Genomic DNA, 23,914 nt, shown 5'->3' with positions numbered 1-23,914 from the left:
AAGACAACGCAGGAGGCTGATGAATGGGCATGGCGTAGCCTTGCTAATGTAGGCGGGTCGGTGTAGTTTCTGTGGGTCAGATGTAATTTTGGAGAGCTAATGACTCTGGGAAGCCATTTTTCTAGGCTACTTTTTCGTCCCAATTTCTTAGAATGCCGTTCTCAAGGGGAAATGCCATTCTCAAGGGGAAAGGGGACGCAGCACTGTAACAGGTGTCTCGCCATCCATCCGAGGAACCCAGCTGGGAGACAATACTGTGTGGTCCCACCCTGTGCTCTGCATCTTTGCCATCACCGAGTCCAAAGGGCGGGACTCCCACAAGCCCACAGCTATGTCTGGTTCTAGAAACTGTTCCAGCGTAGCTATGGCAACAATCCATTTTATTCTAGTCCGCTGCGTTCTCTAAACTTAACAAAAGTCCTCTCATGAAGAACACCCATAACAACAACAACAGAAAACCCCAAACACATAAAACCAAACCAAAAGCAACCATGAGTTTCCTGGGTTGAGCTGGTCAATGGAGATTGGATTCACTAACGAACTGAACTTCTGTATTATAAATTCCAAGTGAGCCTACAAGCAAACCCTTTGATATATACCAAATCAGACTTGTTTTAAGATAAGCTGCTTAAGTTTATGAGTTGCCTAGACTACCACTGAAGAATTTAATACTTTCTCACTAAGCTTCCTTGTGGATGAAAGTATTTATTTGGAGTACTGCTTTATGGAGCTATTTAAACGCTACGTAGTGTGGTCTGTTTGCCATCGCGGCTGGCTGAGAATAGTAGAGCTGGCTTAGGATTTAGCAGCAGAGCTTGGAAAAATGATGAACAATATTGGGATTAGAGAACTAGGCAAATTATAGTTAGGGAATCAGGACAGAGTCATCCAGAATTGAAAGGCCAAGTGAATTGATGAGTTCAAAGCAGGCAATCACACTATCTGTAAATAATGAATCCAGATCTCAGGTCCATCAGGAGGCCCGCAACTCAGTGAACTGAGAGCAAACACAACGAGAGATACATGACAAGGCGAGCCGGTGTGCTCACGGCTGGACGGAAGACTGAAAGGAAAGCAAAGCAGCCCAGACCCTGCTTTACCTGCCAGGAGATTTTATGTCTTTCCTGGTAGCGCAGTGGTAAAGCTCCCTGTGGGACACAAGTGACCTGCAGCTGGAAGCATGTGAGTGGGGACCTGCCAGTGTGCAGGGGAGAAGGAAGTGAGGTCCTGCCAGGTCACTTGCACAGCCATCTGAAATGCCTGCTACAGCTACGCTCCGGATAACGACGTCTTGGTGAATGATGTACCATACAATGGTGGTGCCACGATCATCATGGAGCTGAACATTTTCTGTTTCCCCGTGACGGTTTAGCTGTTGTTGTAATGTCCTTACAACGTGTTTGTGTTTTAAGCTAAGTGTTATTACAAAAGAGCCAAAAAGTGAAAAAGGATCGCAAAGTTTATCAAGTAAAGAAGTTATAGTTAGCTCAGGTTAATTTATTATTGAAGGAAAAAGTATTTTTAAATATAAATGTAGTGTAGCCTGATGTACAGTGTGTATAAAACCTACAGCCGTGTGCAGTCACGTCCCAGGCCTTCACGTTCACTCCCCACTCACTCCCTGACTCACCCACAGCAACGTCCAGTCCTGCAAGCTCCATTCATGGTAAGGGCCCTATACAGGTGTACCATTTAAAAAAATCTTTTATACCATATTTTTATCGTGCCTTTCTCTATTTAGATATATTTAGATACACAAATAGATATACAAATACCACTATTACAGTTGCCTCCAGTATTCAGCACAGTTACATGCTGTACAGACTTGCAGCCTAGGAGCAATAGGCTGTACCATAGAGTCTGGGTGTGTGGTAGGCTAGACCATCTAGGTGTGTGTACATGCGATCTATCACATTTGTACAAATCGCCTGACGAAGACACATTTCTCAGAACGTATCCTAGTCATTCACGTATCCTAGTCACATGACTGTATTTGGATCTCTTCTATGTCCTCCCGATTTCTGACAGAGGCCAACCAGCCCATCTAAGTGAAACATTTGACTTAACCCAAGGCTTAGCGTGTCCCTGAATTTACAAGAGGTCCTTTTCCTCAACTGGCAACCCTGAAATTGGAGAGGCAGGAGGGCCAGGGAAATAACAGATGGAAAGAAATGGAACTCCCTTTAATGATTCAAGAGAAAAAATGTAATTATACCCATCCAGGACATGAAGGCATCTGAAAATCTATAAGGGAAACCAGCTTAGACCTTATTGTTTGATTTGTCATGAAAACCAGAATATAATGAATTTTTTTCTTTAAAAAAAAAACACGGTCTCTGTGTGGTATAATTTGAGGTAATTTCCACTACAGGAGGAGGAAATTGGATCCGGGTGTTGCTTATTTCCCCCTTGATGAAGAAACAAAGGTGATGATTTAAGATTCGTCTGCCTCTGCCGCTTAGGAGCTAAATGCCTTCTGTTAGTGTCTCTTAATAAATGCGGGACAATAGCCTCATTGTACCACAGCTGGGACCAGGCTTCTTGTTAATTAAGCCCGAGTAATGGGCAGGTCTGCAATCGCCTCCTGAGTTTGACCACAATTAAATGACCTGAGGTACTCTCTCAAGGGAGCAGTCCTCCTCCACCAAAACTCAGAATGGGTTTCAAAATGTGAAAGCCAGGGCAGCCCACGTAACAGGGGTTTCATGAAACTGAGCATGTGTTCAGAGCCCAGACCCAGGCTGACTACCCCTCCTCATGCCCTGTGTGACGCATGGAAGCATTTACCTGTTGGGTTTTACAACACTTCCCCAACCTTCTGGGTTTCAGACATTGATCTTTTTTTAAAATAAAAAATTGTGGCAAAATATACATAATATGAAATTTAGCACTTTGACCATTTTTAAGTGTACAGTTCTGTGGTATTAAGTACATTCACACTGTTGTTCAACCATCACCACCGTCCATCTCTGGAATACAAAAACCGATATTCTGTACCCATTGAATAATTACTCCCCCCAGAGCCTGGCAACCACCATTCTAGTTTCTGTCTATGAATTGGATTACTCTAGGTTTCTCATATAAGTGGAATCATACAGTATCTGTGCTTTTGTGACTGGCTTATTTCATTTAGCATATCTTCAAGGTTCATCTGTGCTGTAGCCTGTGTCAGAATTTGCTACTTTTTTAAGGCCGAACACTATTCCACCATATGTATATATCACATTTTGTTTGTCCGTCCATCTATTGATGGGCACTTGGGTAGTTTCCAGCTTTCAGCTTTTTTGTGAGTAATGCTGCTATGAAGTTGGGTGTACGAATAACTGTTGGAGTCTCTGCCTTCATTTCTTTTGAGCGCATATTCAGAACGGGACTTCCTGGGTCCTATGGTGATTCTATATCGAATTTTTTGAGGAACTGCCATAGCATTAGATACTCATCTTCTCAGCTACCACTTCTGCCCGGTTTGGTCTCCAGGCCTCTCCTGAGGCAGGTTGGGCCTTTGCCCACAGACAGACATGCAAGGCTGACATTTAGCCCTGGTTGCCCCAATGAGTCCTGCTGCGTGGGCCTGGGTGAGTCTGTGCTCAGCTGCATGCACAAGCTTGCCCTGCCCTTTCCTACAGCTCCTTGGTCTGCATTCTCATTCCTAGGCTGGAACTGGAGTCCAGCTCTGACATGCAGCCCTTGTATTTGCGGCCAAGGCACCCTGCGTGGACCTCGCGGTTCCCTCTTCCCAGATGCTCAGCTGACCACTCTGCTCGTCATGGCCGTGGGCCCTTTGTGGTAAGGCAGGCTGGTCCCTCTACTGAAGGCCAGGGACAAGGGAAGGAAGATGGGCATGGGTGGTGCCCACTGAGCAAATGACACTGGCTACAGGCTGATTGAGGCTGTGGCCCCATTTAAACTACCCTGAACATAGGTTAGTGGGTGTGAGTGAGCATCAGGCAGCAGGACGTGGAAAGCCACTGCATAGTGATTAAGATCCTTTCTGATCTGAAGAAAGGCCCCTGACTAGAAACGTGGTTAGAAAGAATGAGGCAGGGCGTCAGGACAGCAGCCCTAGCGGCTCCAGCCTCTGGGGGAAAGCAGACACAGATCAGGGTTGAGGGCAGCAGCCTCCTGGTTCTGCCTGAGCTTTGGAAGAAATAGGGTCCCTAGCACATCTTCAGCCATTGGGTACCAGGCTTCTGAGCCAACGGACTCTGCCTCCTGCAACTCTGCCAGACTCAATCAGTGCCGACTTTGGAATGGAGTGCTGGCAGTTTTCACACCTGTAGCAGGGCAGCACTACAAGGAGAGGTCTGCCAATCGGCTCTGAGGCCCGTCCCCACCCCTAGGGTGCCCACTGCTGACAGAGAAACCACCAGCGCCTTTGGGGGTCTCCGTTACCTGGAATGGCAAGTGTGTAGGGCCCGCCTGCCTCTCGTACTAATCACTGCCTGCTCCCTGCCCCAGGAATCATCATTTCAGCTCCATTAGCAACCTTCCCTTCCCTGGTCCCTCCTTTCCATGGACCAGTGGTTGTCAACCCTGGCTGCCCATTAGAGTCACCTGGGAAGCCTTTACAAAATGCTTTCACCAGGCCCCACTCCACATGTAAGCCTGCATTCGCATCTCCTGAAGTGCTTGTGAAGACACAGCTCTTACAGTCCTCACCCTATAGGTTGTGACTCAGCAGGTCTGGTCACAAATGCCCCAGGCATTTGCATTTCTAATATATTCTCAGATGAAGCTAAAACTCAGGCCCAGGGACCGCGCTTTGAGAACTACTAATCTAGGTCCACGACACCCCTTAATTCCTGGATTTAGGATGACTGAGAGAAATGGAAGTCAGAAATACCGTGTCACTCACTGTGTTTACTGTTTACAGTTTCATTCTTTGACACCTGCTTCTTTAGAACTGCCATTTGCCTCTGAGTATCATGGAAGAAATATTCCAGCAGAGAGGCTGGCCCATGGTAGGGGCTAATAAGTGACCCCTGCCCCTTATACAGAATGGAAAATCAGCACTTAAGGACCTTCTGCACAATTATTCCTTGCCCTCTCCCCTGGAAAAAATAAGTAAGTAGTTCAAAGAAACATTTTGTTTAAAGGAATTGAATTTTTCTTCTCACCAAGAGGGCCCACTTATCGACTAGGAAAGCCTTACTGTTAGCAACACATGTTTATTTCTAAATTAAAATGGTTTCTTATGATGTGATATGTCAGTGCCTGAGTTCCCCAAAGGCAGGAATGAAGCAGCCACACTCAGACCCTGAATTACTCACTCCTTTGTCCCAGAGGCCGGGAGGCCAGAACATTCAGAGGTTACAATTTGCCCTCAACAAAGAGCATTTAGACTCCTTTTTGGAAATGAATGACTCATCTCTTGGTCATTTTCTTGTCTATCTCCCTTTTCTCAATGCTCTCCCCTAACCACGAGGAAACTGCAGGGCACACACTTAGTCTTCTTTATCTCAATGCACAAGAAACACAAACGTTGCTGATCTTGGAACCTGACTTCCTGTTAAGAAGGACATCCTACAATTTAAGGGAGCAAGATTTCTCAGCAAAGCAGAATGTAAAATGATGTCAGAGTTTGCTCCCCACCTACAATTAACTAGGTCACAGTTGTATAGGAAGAGGGGAAAAAATTTTAAATCTCTCCAAGGCAGGAGCACTTGATATCATCTGTGGACAAAAAATAAATATGCCATTTTCCTTTGTTTTTTTTTTTTTTTAAAGGAGGAGCTCTAAATCTTACAGAAACAAGAACATTTGTGATATGATAGAAGATTAAAAAATAATCTGATTAGTTAATAGGTAAAGGCTGGTGTCTCAGAACTATTTATATTATTTACTATTTCAAAAAACAGAAAGGGAAATGGAAATGATCTCCCTCGTATATGCCTTTAATCCTTGTAGAGGGTATATTTAGGGTTATGCACAAGGCCACAAAGATTCCCATCTGGTCACAAAAGGGTTACAGATTTTTTTTTAAGACCCAGGATTGTCTCAGGTCCACAGGACGTCCAAAATTGGCAAATTCTCATAGTGGACTCTTTGACCTTGGTAGGATGTCAAGGAGAGAGAGACTACTTCAGAGTGGGTAACATTTTTCAGTATCCACGGTATCCAAGGAAGGTGTGCTTTTCAGGAGTAACATGTCAACGTGCTACGTCCCTTCCTTGCTCTTTTACAACCTCCACACACACCATGGCGATTTCATTTCTCATTGAGTGGCTTGAACAGTCACACTGATCTTGCCCAAATGTTTGTATAAATTAGTCATGGTAAAGATGATAGATAGATAGATAGATACTGTAGATTGATATGGAGAGATATATAGAAATAGACAATACAGCTATATAGATACATAGATATAGAGATACACAAAGACAGGATAGATATGCATAGATGATACACATACAGATATATATATAGATATGATAAATGATGATCCAGGAAACAAAGATGAGAAAAGTAATCTATATCCATGTACCTCAGTTAGGACACTAGAGTCTTGCTCTACTCAAAGAGTCCTACATGGACCCCAGAGTCAGCACGACCTGGAAGCTTGTCATTCATGCAGATTCTCAGGCCCTGCTCCGGACCTGCTGAATCAGAACGCGCATTTGACAAGATCCCCAGCTGATCCCTTTGTAGACTTACGTTTGAGGTGCGCTGCTTTAGAACATAACAGCCTGGAACAGTGATTTTCAGTAACTTCTGTTTTCAGTGATGGAAATCACCCCAATGAAATCTTAAGTGGAAACAAAAACTATCTCCGAAGCAGAATGCCTCTGATAGAGAGGCAGGGGTGAGGGGTCTGTCTTCCCACGCCCCTGGTGGCACATCCCACCTGTACCACCTCTTTCCGGCAGTGGCTTCTACTTCTGTGAGGCAGCAAGGATTCCTCGTGCATGTACCCCAACACTTAGTGACCCAGAGGACACAGGCCATCACTCGGAGTGCTCCAAATAACACCTAAGCACTGGCATATGATGGGTAGTCAAACTATACCAGATGATGATCAACAATTGATTTTAAAGCAAGGTTGTGCGCAGGAGTAGAGCTCAGAAAAGCCATGGAAGGACATAGGAGGAGAAATGAAAAAAAATACAGGGAGAGAGCTGACTTAACATGAGAGGAAGGCAAGACACTGAGACGCAGAAATGGCTGTGACTCCACGGATATGGCTGCCAGACACACTATAGGCGACTCAGTAACATTTGAATTTCAGATAAATAACATGAGACATACTTGTACTAAAGAACTATTTGTTGTTTCTCTGAAGTCAGCTTTAACTGGGCATCCTGTGTTTTCATTTGCCAAATCTGGCAAGCCCAGTTCCTCTCTCAAAGATACTTTTCTCAGCAGTGCGGGTCCCAAGAGCCTCACTCCAATTTAGACCCCAGGCAGATTCCCCTCCGGAGAGTTCTCTGGAGTCAGACTGCCTGGGTTCAAATCTTGGATCTGCCAATGCTGGCTGTGCAACCCTGGACAAATGATTTAATCTCTCTGTTGTTTTCCTCTTCTATAAAGTAGAGACGCGCATACAAGCCTGCCTCACAGAGCTGTCTTGGAGTAAAGGAGAAAATACCTGTAAAGCACAGCACGCTGCACACAGTAGGAGCTCATCGAGAAAACCTGTTTACACTGCTATCTACCAGGTCAAAGTCTCCTAGGTCTCACTGAATTCCTGGCTGTCTGAATTTGCTCCCAGTCATTTTCTTGGGACCTGAGACCAATCTGGAGAGGGAGGCGCTTTCTACTGCTTCCCAAGGGCCCTGGCCTGGCGCGTCTTTCTCTCCTTCCGGTCAGTGTATTTCCTTCCTCCCATTCCCAGAGGGCTGTGTCTGGCGATTTGCTAGGGAAGGAGGGAGGAAAATGTGTCACTTGATATTTGCTCCTTGACCCTGGCTGACCCGGTTAATTCACTCCAGGATGGAAGGAAGCACGTTCAGGAGGCCTTCCTTTGCCTGAGCTCTTGGCTTACGTCTTCGCAATCAGAGAGTGAGCTCTTGCTTCCTGGACACTTAGCTGAGCATTGGGAGTTCCAATAGCCCGGTAGGGGAAAAACTTTAGAACAGTGACATCTTATATGTCAAGGTCAGAAATTGTCAGAAAGCTGCTAAGTACTGGAGCCAGCAATTGGGAAAGGATTATTTCTTCCTCCTGGTGTAAGCCTGACCTGCCACTGAAGCCTCATTGTCTCCCAGCTTTCATTCCCATCTTTCTTTCTATGAACCCCAAGATTCAGGCAATGGACTTCTCTTAAACATTAAACAATTTAAAACAAGAAAACCAAGGTATCTGGGGGTGTGTGGGGCTCAAAGTTCCCCTGGAGGAGATACTGGAGCCAACTTCCATGGTATATTCCCAGCCTACGTCCCTAATGGAATGGGACAATTATCCCGAAACTGCTGCCCGAATGCTGCGGTTTTCCTAACACTGTGTTCTTGGCTTCCCCAGTCTTTTTGGCACCGACCCATCGCCTGCAGCGGCAACTCTTTCCCAGGAAGCTATTGTTATTTGTGCATCTGATAGTTTACAACAGAGCACACTGACAGCAAAATCTAGAAGAAAAGAAAAACACAGAGAAAAGAAGTATAGGTGAAAAGGACAAAAATGCAGGCTTTCAACATCCTGGTGGGAACTGCAAAGCAGAAACCGCCTCTTTCGGCCCCCAGCACAGCACGTTAGGACTCTATAGAAAAGTCATTCTTAGGCACAGGGCAGCTTGTATGGAAGGTGGGCGTCAGACTCGGAGGTTCAGGATGAGAATGTGCACCTCTGACCTCCACTGGGGATCTCCCTCTGTAGAGTATTCTCTGTTCTTCCCAGGAACACCCTTTCAACAGCCACCAGGAGCTGTACTATGTCGCCGAGGACACACAGCACACAATGGGGTGGGATGGAGTGGCTCTGTTTTATCAGAGCCGAACATTCCAGACGAATTCACTCTCGTCTGGGAAAAAAGCAGCACCTTGTTCAGAGCACGATATTCCCATGTCTCAGCTTACCGTGAAACATTTTTTGATACACCTGTTGGGCTCATTAGTTCTGCCAAGAGAAGGAAAGTAGTATCCTTTGTTCTCTTCTTTTCCTCTCAAGGGACTCTGTTTCCATTGTGTTGGCTTCCCTTACAGAAACTAACACAAACAGGAGGGAAAGTTACAGGATTCCGTGCTGCTTGGCAGGGATGCAAAAATATATACACTTGGACTAACAAAGGTAAAGTAGGAAATTAAGGATAATCTAAAATAGAAAAAAAGAGAAGAGCCACTGAAAAGGATGTGATAAATGTGAAAAGGCATCTAGAATGAACAAGTTGGACCCCAACGTTACCTCTGAGTTTCCTGGTAGCCAAGGTAAAAAAGGTAAGCACATTGAATCATGTATTTATTTCCTAAAAGGAATTAACAGGGTGGAATTCAAGTAAGAGAGATTGACAAAAGTAAGTAACATTATCTTTAACTGTCATTAAAAAAAAAGGCTCAGAAGCATTTTTAAAGATGTGTCTTTAGTTGGCTTTCTGAGCCAGGTGGTACCTTACCTACTGCTCCCGGCATACAGCCCCAGCTGTGCCCAAACAGCCCTGCAGCTACGTAAGTGGCTCATACGATTCCTTAAGACTCTTCCTTCTGCCTTCTGCTTTGAATCTACTTCTCTTCTAGTTTCTCTGGTCTCCATCTAGCTGTTGCGGTTCAGACTTCTCCAGCTCCCTCTCACACTTTCAGATTCGTGACCCATTCACCTGTCTGTGGGCTTGTTTTAGAGATTACTGCCACCAACAATCTCACATCTTGCCTGGGTTTTATATTCTGTAAATCCTGCCCACCCCACTCCTTATCCTGCCCAAGGCCTGGGTCACTTGGCCCCAGTTCAGGCCCAGAATAGGGTGCTTCATGTCTATAAAAAGGGACACTAAACATTAGTCCTCAATAAAGATGAATTAAAATCTTAGCTCAATGAAATGATCTCAGCAGAGAGTTGAGAAAATACGCTCCAGGTATATTGATACTTGACTCTTTAACTTCATAAGGATATGGTATAAATGAGCAGCTAATAAATCCATTGACCTGTTCTCTTGGTGTCACGTGTCCCTAGGTCCTTGGCTAAGTGCTGAAGGCAGTCAATTCACAGCTGCCTTATCCCTCAAGAGGCAGAAGTGAAGATATTCCGAGATTAAAATGAAAGAGATCCATCTCTGCTGTGGATATGACAGGTGAGGGCTGCTACTCATAAGCGACAGCTGAGAAGTGTGCCTTGTATTCTCCCCCAGTTGCAGCCCCCTTCCACCTGGACATCCTGGTGAGGTCCAGAGTTCCTATGGGTTCATCAGAAAAAGAGCTGTGAATCCATTCAAGTTCTTGCTCAAGGACTTGGCTGAACCCCCAGAATTCTCCTCCCTTGAGGATGAAAGAGATGATTTAGAACACAAAGGTTTTAGTTCAGCCGTTGCCCGCTGACCACCTTGATCTTAAAAGAACTTCATTTTGGCTCTCAGGCAGCCTCTGGTTTTGAGTAGGACCACACACTGCTGGTCTGGAAATCTGAGTTAGCAGCAAACTAGACCTCTAGGTGGTGGAGCGATCGCTTTGTTGGATGAAATTGTTCGCTATGGTCCACTTTACCACTGGAGCACAGGTGCCAAAAGCAAAAGAGTATGGTTGACGCTACAGTCTAACCATCAGGAGATGGTTAGACTGTAGGTTCAGTTGCTTCAGCTTCTTTCCTCTTGTTAGGTAATAAAACCATGCTCTCAACAAAAGTGATGATGTCTTCTATTTCTCATAGCTGGAGGACATGCATTCAATTTATTTAAATGTAATTTAGAATTACATGGGACCTGTCAAAAGAGTATTGTTTAAAAAAATCTGATTTAGCAGTAGGATTATGATAGCTGGAGAGACTATTCCGATTAGTTTTTTTGTATTGAGATGTCTCCTTCTTATGAAACTCAAGACTGGGGAGAGAGAATACACAGTATAGATTTTTAGGGTGGGATGGCACTCAGTTTCTTGCAGAAGTTGAAAACTGGCATCTTGTGGCCTGCAAACGTGCTTTGATTATCACACAGTAGTATTCTTTAAGCTCGGATTAGTTGCCAGGATATAAAAGTTGAGATATGTTGTCTCTCTCATACATATACTCATTATAAGAAAATTGCACAAAGATTTCCTTTTGAAAAGTCAGAATTTCCAGAAACATCAGCCCGTTTCCCAATGGCAAACATCATTTGCTCGGACACAAGTTCTCCAGTCTGTAGTGTGCCTTTTTCCTTACTGCCCTACATGTATTTCACCAACCTGGCTCCTCTAGGCATTTGAGTTATAGTGCCTGTACAGGGACCTATTTTACTGGATGACTAGAGTGAACAGAGGCAGACCAGGATTACAATGAAGGATTAGGTCCTCAGGGTACCATAGGAAGTAGATATAAGCTCTTGAAAATAGCCTGTTTCTGATTGGTGAGTCTCAGAAGGAGCAAGAAAAGTCTTACCCAGCCCAGGCCCTATTCTAAGACACATCACACATGTTTCTCTCATGCCACCTTTAGGTCATTTGACTGAAGGAAAAAGGAAACCACAGCGTCCGGAAGATAGTGTTATTTGCTGTTGGACGTGTTGGTCCAGGACTATCAGAGGAGACCACAGGACACACATCCAGGGATTGTACTAGAAATAAAGGAAAATTAAGATGATCTGTGAGTGACCTGAGGTTGAACAAAAGGCCACAGGTTATGGGTATTGTCCCCAGATGTGACGCTGAATGGGACGGCACATGGCCGGGGAAACCTGGCTCCTGCTGGTTGGTCCTTAGGAGGGACTCAGAGCTTCCATTGGAGGCCAAGGTCACATCACTCTGTGTGCTCATTTCAAAGCTACAAGTGCCCTTGTGCATTTCCAGAGGACTTTTCCTTTCGTTAGTAGCTCCTCTCCCTAAATGCTCTGCTATTTGAAAACCCAGAGCTGGGGCCTAGCAGGATGAGGGGGTGTCGTCACCTCTTCCAGGGTTGACATCTTAAGGAGAGGCGTTTCAGAACTGGGAACCCACACAGCTGCCTACACGGAAGGACCTGGCCATGCAACATGGCAGCACAAAAGCAAGGGTGTTAGCGCACATGGGCAGAAGAAGAGCTTTCTCGGCACACTGACGGCTAAGCTTGTCCACACAATTCGCTTTGGAAACAAAATAGACTCATTCACCCACATTAACCCAGAATCATGGGAGGGACCCACAAGAGGATTACTGTTAAAACTACTGTTTGACTAATTTGAATTTTCATGTGCTAGAGGCACCTTCTCACCTAAAAGGAAAATGAAAGGGGCTAAAGAAGGGAACTATGCATGCTGTAACTGGGTGAATACTCTCCGTTTTCCCATAGAAAACTTTTTATTGACGGGTTCTACGTAAAGGACTATGTTCAAGTTACTGAAGGCTGTCACTTTCCTTGAGCCCCAATTGGCGGATAAGAGCAAGCTTTTCTTCTACAAGAACGTCATGAAGACCCGAGGAGGCAGAATCTGATAGCAAAGACCTGATTTGTTCGAGTTCACTTCAAATCCATTTGCTTTTACAGAGTAGGCCTGAGTCCCTTCAAATTAGGACTTGCTCATTTCTGGCATTTGGTGGCTGGCTCAACCCTAAATTATACTTTCTAAATATATATTCTAGGACTCAGCTGGGTTATCAAGTCCGGACACATTATAACATCAACCCATGTTTTAAACTAAACAAAACAAAAGAGATTTTCTTCAGATAGATCTTAGGAAAGCTAAGACTTAGGAGTAGAGTACTGGTTTTGACTCAGGGAACCAACATACACGTAAGATACTGAAATCTGTTCTCCTCCATCTTCTCTCTCTTGCCTGTTTTTTGGCTGGACAAGCTCTAAGGGACAATTGCAGTTCCACTTTTCTGACATAGTGGATTAAGGGCGTCCTACTTAGATTAGGCACACTGTGTTTCTAGGGTGCTATAGGGGGCAATCCTGCTGGTCGTCGTTGTCATAACCTTCACCCGTTATTCCCAGTCGTGGCCTGAACTTGCTCTGTCTGGGACTGATCGAGGTTGAGTAAAAGTTGTCCTGACACTTTGCCTCTTTTCCTGTCTGCTTCATTTCCCCCACCTATGCTGTGCTTTTGTTGTTGTTTTGTTTCTTACCTCACTGGTGCCTTTTTCTGGAAAACTATATATCAGGTCCTGTTTCTCAAAGTTGCCTCCATGTCATATGTCCCAGAGGCTGAGACTCAGTATGTCTGGGGTGGAGACCATGCATCTCGGTATGTAAAGATAACCTGGGTGATGCTGATGAACGTGGTTTGCACCCAAGCTTCCTGATGATTGCTTAGTCCTTCTCTTCCTTGACGATCAGCAGCATGAGACAGCGCAACATGGCTTTCCGGGAATTTCTCCTCCATTCTCTTTCCACCTCTCTGCCTGCTCCTTACGAGTCTCCTTTGCAGGTGGCTCCCCACGGAACTGAACTGTCAATTTTAGCATGGCCTTGGGTCTAGTCCTCTGACATTCCCTTCTGCCCATTCACACACATTCCTCAGGTGAGATCACCTTGTCCTGTGGCTTTCAACACTGTCCACCAGTGGTGTACTGGCAAACGTTTATCTATCAACTCTCTAGGAAAAACAAAAACCAAAAGAAAACTTTCATTTGTAATGTTTGCCAATTTCCATGCTGTAAATTCTCCCAACGGGGCTCATTTCAAGCTGCCCACGTGTCATCACTGAATGTGAGCTGGGTAGAGAAGCACATGAGCAGCTCGTGAGAGCCCGGAGAAACCAGCTCCAGCACACTCCCAGATAATGTCCACATTCATATCTCGCCTAAACACAAAACTTATATTTCAAATATCTTCTATCTGAATTTTTAATGATCATCTCAAGTTTAACACATCCAAATACAGCCCTTAATCTCCTCTGCCCCTGGCGTCATCACCAACCAGCTCTTCCTGCAGCGTTTCCCGTATTAGTGACTACAGCTTCTCAGGAGTCATTCTTGACTCTCGTCTTCCTCTCTCACTCCCTATCCAATCCATCAGCCAATCCCATCAACTCTCTCTTCTAGATAAATCTAGAATCCACTAATTGCTTATCACCTCCAGAGTATTATCCATTCTAAATCATCACCATCTCTTATCACAATTATTACTCTAATGACCTAAAGAGTCACTCTGCTTTCAGCTATTTCTGTATTAGCCTAGTGATCACAGTGACTCCTTTAAAACATGTCAGCTGATATCATCCTTCTGCCTCCCCCCAAACATTGGTCTTCTGTCTCATTCAGAGTAAAAGTCCAAAGTCCTTACCATGGTCCCCACAGCCCTCTGGCTCTAGCCTCCTAACACTTCTCTGACTGATGCTCCTTGCCACGTCCCCCCGCCCCTCTGGCTGCCCCCTTGTTATTCCTCATATTTGTCAAGTGTGCTGTAGCATCACACATTTGTACTTGCGTTTTCCTCTGCCTGGCATGTTTTTCCCCCAGACGACTGCCTGGCTTGTTCCCTTACTCCCTCGTGTCTCTCCCCAAACATCATCTTAACAGAGAGCCACATTATATCAGAACGCAGCACTCCTTATCTCCCTTTGCTCCTTATCCTACTGTATTTTTCTTTAGAGTCCTTATCACTACTTAACATGAAAGCAGAGACTTTGCTATGTCCCCTGGGCCTAGAACACTGCCTGGCATGTAATAGGTACTAAGTAAAAAAATTTCTGGAATTAATAAGTAGGGTGTTGGGTCCTAGATATTACATTTCCCATGGTATTTATGTTCTGAGACTGATTTGGTTTGATTGAACTTAGACAACACTTTCCAGAAATGACCAATCTACTTCTAAGCCTTATTAGTTTTCCTGATTAATGGTCTAATAGAGGGATTGGAGCGACCATTTTGAAGTAATCTCTCTTGTGGAAGTATGACTTTGGAATTTTTGAGAAAAGTCAGTAAACACCTGGAGGAAAATGATCATAGTTGTGTTTATGGACTATTTTAAAATACCCACACACAGATTCTGATTGGAAAGGACAAGGGTTGTTCATGCATCTGTATGGTCGGATTTCAAGAAGTTTTTCATAATCAAGTTCTACCAAGAAGAACTGGCATCCTTACATCGTAAGATATACAAATGTCAAATCATATGCTGTACACCTGAGACTAACGCAATATTGTATGCCATCTATACTTCAATAAAAAAATATAAATTAAAAAAAAAAAAGGGAAAAACTAGCATCCCAAAATAAGTCACTTTGTTAGGACTGATCATGACAGAAATATTCACCTGAATAAGAAAGGCAGGCACTTGGTGACCCTATCCTTTGGGTGACAATTCTGTTTGATTAAATGTTTGAGTTTATGACCACGAAGACATTCTTTATTCATCTAGTCAGATTCACTCAATATACATTTATTTGACACACACACATACCAGGTACTGTTCTAGGCTCTGGGGCGTAGGAGAAAAACTGACCAAATCCTTTGAGGCAGTTAATTACTGAATGACCAGAAAGGAAAAGAAAAAAGAATGAAAATTCACAGATGTGTTTCATCCACTCCCAGATTAGAAAACAAAGACCCACAACCACACTTTCTTCTATATTGTTTCCTACACATAACATAATATTGTTCTCAGAGGCGCGCTGATGAATCAGTACAAGTGAAAGTGGACTGTTTTTAACTGTGTGTTTAAAGACACGCTTATGTTACACAGATGGATAGTATTCACTCTGCTAGAGAAATTTATAAGAGATCTGATTTCAAAACTCCTATAGCAAGTGTTCTGAGAATATGACTGGTTTTGTGAACACAGCTGCAATATGGAGGGTAGAGAAACCCGGAAGTGGTCTTCCAAGTGCTAATGGAGAACTCTGCAGGAGCAGCTGAGTTGGGTGTTTCTGATCTCAGATTATCTGGAAGTCCAGCATTATCCCAACCTCTATAACTTCAGAAGGCTGGGTTTAGTTAGCCAGAAAGTGACCTCAAAGTGCTGGGCACTACACAAGATGTCTCAGGAATATAGACCCAACTTGCAAGGAGCTTAAATATTTTTTCTCCTACAGGGAATGACATTCTTGACTATAAAGCAAACAGAACTCATGTATTTCTTTTTCATGTGAAGACAACAAAAGCACAGAAACTAGCTAATGTCCTTAAGCCAGTATCGTGCCGGGATGATCCATCTTGCCAATAATCTCACCTTCAGGCAGTGGTTCTCAATGTCGCTGCACATTAGAGTCATCTGGAAGCTTCAATACTGCTGCACAGGGCCCCTCTCCAGAGGTTCTGATACACAGTGGTCCTGGCACAGCCTGGGCATTGGGAGTTTTAAAGATCCTCAGGAGCTTCCAATGTGAAAGCAAGGCTGAGAAGCACTACTGGAGGACAAGTCACGGCGTTCGGTCCCTGACAGCAGCGAGTGGTCTAAGAAGGAGTCAGGGCTTGGGGATGAGTTGTCTAAAGAGGGACACCATTGCCTGGTTTCACAGCTACCATTTGGTGCGGCATGGTGAAACAGGATGGTGAAGAGAGGTTTCCAGTCCTGCTTTCCACTCCAGCGTGAGGAATAAAATCTCTGGAGTGGAACCAGTAGGAAGAGCCTTTCCACTATGCAATCTCATTCTGCCAGGATAAAAGTCATTGGTTTAACTTGACATAAGCTGCTGTAAGAAATAAAATCAGTGTTGGTTTGCCAAGATGGGGGTCATTCAAAATCGTATGGAACTAACCAACAAGGGGGAAATAGTCTTCAATGTAGCCTGTGAACCAGAGAATTGGAGTCTCTGAGAGTCCACGTTCTTTCTTTTCCAGAGCGGTGTATATTTATAGAAGGAACGAAACCTTATGCAGGATGAGGGGTTGGATAATAATATGTGTGATTGCACTGATCTGTCTGAACAGTTTTTTGGCTGTCTGCTTTCAATGGTAATAAATATCCACTAAGAGCCGTCTGCTGTATGTGTTTTGGTGAAGTCTTACACTTCCCTGCATGAACACATTCAGAATGTAAGCACCACACGCGCCTATAGAGGCTCTGTTGTATTCTGAATTCTTAAGTTATTCAGCTTAGCAGCTGTGATAATGTAATGGTTTGCAAAATAATAGACTGGCAATACGTCAACCTGGAATAACACATCAAATAATGAATAATGTGGGTGCAAAAAGGTTTAATTTATACTGTTAAAAATACTGCTCCAGAAATATCACACCATTTCAGTCTTTCCAAGACAGAAAAAAAAAAAAAAACACATACAAAAGAAAATCCACACACACAAAAAACTAAAACCCAAAACCCTTTCACTTAAATATTCAAATAATTGTGGTAAAAGAGAATGCATTCTTACCTCTTTTTTTTTTTTTTTAAATGTCAAATTTACATTAGTCTAAAGAGATATACCATCTGAGTCTGGTCAGTTCTTCATATACACATGTTGTTTGATGGTAAGATTTTAAGTTGCCAGTCTTGTTCTTCCCCATTCCTTGGCACAGTTCAGAACAAACAGGAGAAGAGCATCCATCTTCTCAGTTTGTATTAACATGTAAGACTGAACACATTTTCCACTAGCAATAATGGGGTTGTAGTAATTTAACGTAAGAAGTGAGACTTGTTTAATTCTGATCCTCGTCCCAAATTTTTCCACTGCAGGAAGTGGATAAGAACTTTCAGGGGGCCAGCCCAGTGGCTCAGGCTGTTAGAGCTCCGTGCTCTTAATGCCAAAGGCTGCCAGTTTGATTCCCACATGGGCCAGTGGGCTCTCAACCACAAGGTAGCGGATTCAAGTCCTCAACTCCCACAATGGATGGTGGGCAGCGCCCCCTGCAACTAAGATTGAACACGGCACCTTGAGCTGAGCTCCCTGGATTGCTCAGTTGGTTGGAGCACGTCCTCTCAACCTCAAGGTTGCCGGTTCAACTCCCACAAGAAATGGTGGGCTGCACCCTCTGCAACTAGCTGTGGCAATTGGACCCGGAGCTGAGCTGCGCCCTCCACAACTGAGACTGAAAGGACAACAACTTGACTTGGCAAAAAGGCCTGGAAGTACACACTGTTCCCCAACAAAGTCCTGTTCCCCTTCCCCAATAAAATCTTAAAAAAATAAAAAAAGAACTTTCAGATGTCGTTCATCCTGATATTTAGTGAATGCTTACTATCTTCCTGTTGTGAACCAGGGTCCAAGATGCGCTCCCTGCCCTCACAGAGCTTGTCATCATGGGGAGGATTGACATAATGGAAATAGGATGGAAAAAGGTGGGTGCAGTGCAGTGTAATTTGTGCTCTTGTAAGGAAAATGAAGCGTGCTATGGGAGTCTGAAGGAAGAGCATGTTTTCAGACTTGGGGAAGGGATGGGGTACCTGGCAAAGTTTCCCACAAGATGTTTTGTTTGGGCTACAGGGTGTGAATAGGAAGTTAAGGAGGTGGAAGGAGGCAGCATGTATCAGGCAGACAAAAGTCCATGCAAAGGCCCTGAGGTAAGGGAGAGCATGGCACTTTGGAGGAACTGCACACATTTCAGTATGGTGGGGGTATAACATACCCAGGGTAAGGCACAGGGATAGATGAAGCTAGAGAGGGTAGCAGGGTCCTCATTATGAAGGGTTTTTAGTTACATTTAGACATTTGTACTTATCTTGAGGCAGGAAACCATTTACAGGTTTTAAAGAGACAAGTGATACATTCACACTTATGCTTTAGAAATATCACATTGTCTGCAAAACAGAGTAGGGACTGGGTAGGAACAAGACTGGCAACCTACCCAGTCTTATTCCTGGATGATGGTGGCCTGAACTCAGGGATGGGGAGGAGTAGTTAGGTGTGAGAGAGATTCTGGAGCTAGAACTGGCCATATGGTAACTGATTCGATGGGGGAGACCAAGGAAAGGCAGGAGGCAGGCATGATGCCGGGGAGCTAGTGTGGGTGTTTAGGTAGCTCATTGTGTTAGAGGAGCAGGATTGTGAGTGAAATGATAAATTCCATATTAAATTTTAGGTGTCGAGACATTCAAGACGACAGAGATGCCCAGATTCCCCTAGGATATGTGGGTCTGGATGGTAGAGACAATAAATCAGTAGGGAGATGAGCATACACTAAAACAACACGGGCTGGGCTGCATCGAACCTTGCCGATGTATTCGTAGGTTTTGGAATCTATAATGGTAATCTCCAACATGCAACCGTTTCCGCATCTGTTGGGTCATAGGAGTTGAGTAAAAACATCCCTCTGCTTCCGCAAGGCAAACTCCCAGACAAAAATGTCCACATGTGCTCTTTCCTTAATTCATTTGTATTATATGTTATGTTCTTACATTCATTAGAATTTTCCACGAACATTTTTACCTCTGGAGCAAAATCATCCAGCTTTAGAAGCAAGAGACCCTGTAGACGTATCTGGGCTTGAGTAAGTTTAATTACTTGGCATTAGTGCACCAAGAATTTGAAACACTTTGTTTTCTACGCATCTTACATAACATTGGGAGTTCCCAAAAGGGTAAGTTATCCCCAAGAAAGACTACTGTTTTGGCTGGATCAGATGAATATCCCTCAAGGACCTCTCTGGGTGACAATGAGGTGTGACTAAGAGTGTGTGTACAAGGCTATATGAAAAATACAAGGCGAGTGTTCATCCACTCGGAGACAAGCAAACTTAAAAACTATGCCTAGCGTTAACACCGGCCCTCTGGACAGCAGCTGTTGTGTCAGGTCCTTCCACAGCATCTCTAGTCCTTAACAACCACCCCTGGTGCATAGTGCAGAGGAATAAGCCGAGGTTGACAAAGCCCGGGACACTGTACCTCAGTTAATAAATAGTTAGGGATGGCATGGCTGCAAGCCGTTCCACCCTATCATGTTTCCCCGAAAATGAGACCTACCTGGACCATCAGCTCTAATGCGTCTTTTGGAGCAAACATTAACATAAGACTCTGTCTTATTTTACTATAATATAAAACCGGATCCTATATTAATTTTTGCTCCAAAAGATACATTAGAGCTGATTGTCCGGCTAGGTCTTATATTCTGGGAAGCAGGGTACCTTGCTGCTCGGTGTAGCATCTAAATTGTCTTCATTACTTATTTTGTAGCTGGATTAGAGCCCTATTATACTGACTTAAAATTTCATTTATATGAACCTGTATCCCTAATCTCTCCTACCTCCAAACACAAAAATCTTCTATTTCTTTTATTTATTTATTTATTTATTCATTCATTCATTCATTCATTCATTCATTCCTTCATTCATTTATTTATTTTGCCCTGCCTGGCACTGTGATAGGCTCATGACAGTCTGTGAAAACATATAAACAAGAACTAAACCTGGTCTCCCAGCCTGAGTGAGGGTTTCCACAATTAGGATCTGACAAACGTCTGGGTAGCAGAGCTAAAACGGCATGTTGCTTTTCTTTCAACTCAACTACTCCGCAGTTGGGAAACAGAAACAACTGTTCCATCCTGGACACCTAAGGGCCAATGGCTGTCACTGCCTAGAAGTCACGAGTCTCCTGGTTTTGGTAAGTCTTCCATATTTCCTCTCATGGAAAGTACTGGTCACAAATTGCTTGTAACCCATTTCTCAGGGGCAGGCTGCCACGTCAAAGCTCCCCAGAGGGCAAAGGTGATGGAACACAGGCTCGAGGGCAGGGTCCCTAACTTCGGTCCTGCTCTGTTGTTGACTGTATGTCCCTGGACAGAAGATTAAACCCCTCCATGCCTTGGTTTCCTTGTTCATACAGGACAAAGGTAATAACCCCTGTTCGCTGTGTCTCCTTAGCAATGAAAGTCAGGTAATAGATAAGGAAATGCATTGATGTAAAAGCATGATAGAAATGTGAGGCCTTAACATCATTAAATATCGCGAGACGACAGAGTCCAACTCGATTGTCTGTCACCCTTTAGGCTGCTGATGTAACCGAAAAAGGTGTCATTGCTTTGCGTTCAGGGAGTCCCCAGAACAGACAGCCAACTGGTCTTCAGTGTCTGCCCTTAAAGCAGATGAGGTTTCTCACCTTTCCTGCCCTCCTTTTATATAAATAGATGAGTCCGGTTCTGAAAATTGTCATAAAATCAGCAATAGTATAAAACATCCGATTGGAACTGACCTAGCATCACCTACTCCATTAGTCTCACTCTACCGTGCAGTGGAGGGTGAGATGGTAGACTCTTCCTGTGAATGATGGGTGCCCCAGCCCCACTGATTCACATCTGGCAATGGAGAGTAACAGCACATCTGATGCTCCAATGACGGGCGTGCTTCTCTTAAGGGCCAAGAAGCTTGCAGATCAGTCTCCTAAGGCCCGGGGAACACTAATGTGTGCCCAAGGGCAGAAAACAGGCTTGTGTGATTTGAATGTAAGTAGACGCCAACATGTGCAACAACCGACATGTTTTATGTACGACTCTGTGTTTATGTATTATCAGTTTTTCTTAAATCGGTGAACACTGAAAAGCAGAAATGGTAACTACATCTTGATTTATTAAATATATATGACTTATCAGACATCCAGCTGGAGATTCTAATGGTTAAACAGAGGTTACCAGGTTCCTATGGATTTTTTTGTGCCTGTATGTAGGATAACACTGTCATTTGTATCGCTATGTTGTGCAAATCCAGTGCATGCAATTCGTATTTCCTAGTGAGTATTTGTGAATAGAGCATACTATATAAACTAACTTACCATACAGGTCAAAATATTTTCACCAGAACCTAAAATCACATTTGAGATAATAAGCCTGAGAAATGTGTAACTTTTGCAATAACTGCTGGTCCTATGCTCTAAAGCTCTGGGTACAAAAGGGAGCATGCGGTAGACATCGAATACATATGAATGGATGACCCTCGTTTGAGCACAAGAAAGATGTCTCCAAATAAAGACCTATACACACTCAGAACAGGAAGTGAAGTTGTTTTCATTATTTCTCAAATGGCAGAAAAAATGTAAGTCATAAAAAGCCAGGGAATCAACCCAGCCTGGAAGTCTATATAGCCTCTCATATTTTTAAAGCTTTAATTATGTTTTCCTTAAATTTAAGAATCACAGAGTAGTAAATATACAAACCAGAAAAAGTCATTTGAATTAAACGTTGTCCCTCTTTATAAGATGTGACAGGTTGCTTATCTATCAAGAGAGCTCTCTGCCTTTTCGATCTCAGATTACACCTTAACCCTAGATGTCTGAATACATGTCCACAGCTCACAGAGGGGCCTGCATGATTCAAACAGGGGCTTTGGGGGTTTCCGAGACCCACCAACCATTCCACCCCTGCGTGTCGCCACACAAGAGAGCCCACCATCTCGACGACAACCAGCTTTGCATTAACAATAGTCAACCCCAAAACTGCACTAGTCACTCCAGAGGACAAATCCTTAACATTGTTTTACAGGATTTTCTCTACCAGGAGCTACTGTAAAGTCAGCATGCTTTCAGCAAACAGAGTAATTTTGAGCCAAAATCCATAAGAGTAAAAACAAACAAACAAACAAACAAACAAACAAACAAAACCCCCAAATGATAGCAAGGTATCTGAAATAACAACAACAACAAAACAACAAAGGGGATTTTAATCAAGCGGGTGCACAATTTCAACCCTCAAGGCATCACAGCTCCTTAATCTCATCGGCACCTCCTTTGAAGACACTGTCACCCAGAGAGGAAATTGGCAGCTTTGCTGCCCTAATAGATCGGTTTTACTAACTGTAGAAGAAAACAGGTTTCGCAGCCCAGTGCTTTTCTCAGCGTGCACTCACACCTCCCGTACCCCTCCAGAGGGTAGCCCCCACCCCAATCTTGTCCATTTTTCATCTCTAACGCCCCCTCCCACCCCCACATGCACAGCTGACGAAAATTTGTTTCAAATTTCTCATCATTATCTGTTAAGAAAAAAATTACATATGACTTAGTAGCTACAGTCCTAGGAACTTGATGTTTTCAGGAAAACAGCAGAGGGATGCTCTGTACAATGAAAACAAACATCTCCCTTTCTTTGGAGCAATTGCTCCCTGAAAACAAACAGCCGCCACGTCCTTACCCTCTCCACGCTGCGTCTTCTCAGAGATCCATAAGGAATTTTCAATAAAAGTCTTTGGGATCTATTTGGAGTCACTGCAGCTTGAACCACCATGGTGTAGAGCTGTGTAAATGAGTGAGTGGAGTGTGTGTGTGTGTGTGTGTGTGTGTGTGTGCGCGTGCGTGCGCGCGCGTTCCCAGCAAAGGGAGAGACAGAGGCTTCCTCAAAACTAAGTTATGGTCTCCTGGAGGTTTCCCAAATATCAAATAACTGAAAGAGTTTTTCTTTCGACCATGAGTCAAGATGTGGTTTGTCGGGAGGTGGGGGGATGGAGAAGAAGACAAATAGCCCAAGTTCTGCAACTTGAGCGTGCCTTTAGCTGCATAGCTTTAGCTGCCTCCTGTCTGTCCCTGTGTGTCCGTCCCTCCGTGAAACTGCAGGTCCCTGAAGTGGGCAAGCGACGCTTCTGGGGAGAATGATCCAGAAATGTCAATTCTGCTTCTTGTGCCTACAGATGGTAACCAGGTCAGTCGTCTAATCAAAGCTCCATCAGACGTATTATTCATTCCATCACGTGATGCCGAAGCCCCTTGGCTGTACCATAGGTCACATGCTCACCTTAAAAAGACTATTTGGAACATCACCATCTGGTGTGGAGATTACTGTAAAATCCTGCATTCTGATTTCACTCTGTTCCCAACACAGGAAAAAGAAATATTTGAAGACCAGTGACATAACACAGTGGGAACTTGGGGGAGATCCCTCTTTGCAGTCATAAATTATGTGTATGACCCTGAGCGTCAGACAGGCATATGGGTTTTCCCTTCTGCTGTCTAATGCACAGAAAATAAATGCGAGCATACAATTAATTATATATGTGAATGCAGTCCACAAAGAGAAAGCGTGAGAGAAGGA

General features: G+C 44.0%; 1 protein-coding gene across 4 annotated transcripts in view; it reads right to left on the bottom strand.

The window, feature by feature from the left end:
• The window catches only part of FRMD4A (FERM domain containing 4A), a 566,526-nt gene that overhangs the window by 279,828 nt on the left and 262,784 nt on the right, over positions 1–23,914 (bottom strand). The window contains exon 1 of one of the 4 annotated variants that reach the window (XM_081046120.1): positions 23,021–23,419. The exons of the other annotated variants lie outside the window; for them this stretch is intronic. Coding sequence (XP_080902246.1) covers positions 23,021–23,113 — 93 coding nt within the window. The 5' untranslated portion in view covers positions 23,114–23,419. Of the gene's footprint in view, positions 1–23,020; positions 23,420–23,914 lie in introns of those variants that run through there. 4 annotated transcript variants of the gene reach the window in all.

Source organism: Rhinolophus hipposideros, assembly GCF_964194185.1.
Source record: "Rhinolophus hipposideros genome assembly, chromosome: 1".
Lineage (NCBI taxonomy): Eukaryota > Metazoa > Chordata > Mammalia > Chiroptera > Rhinolophidae > Rhinolophus > Rhinolophus hipposideros.
This window is presented reverse-complemented; position numbering and strand designations above follow the sequence as displayed.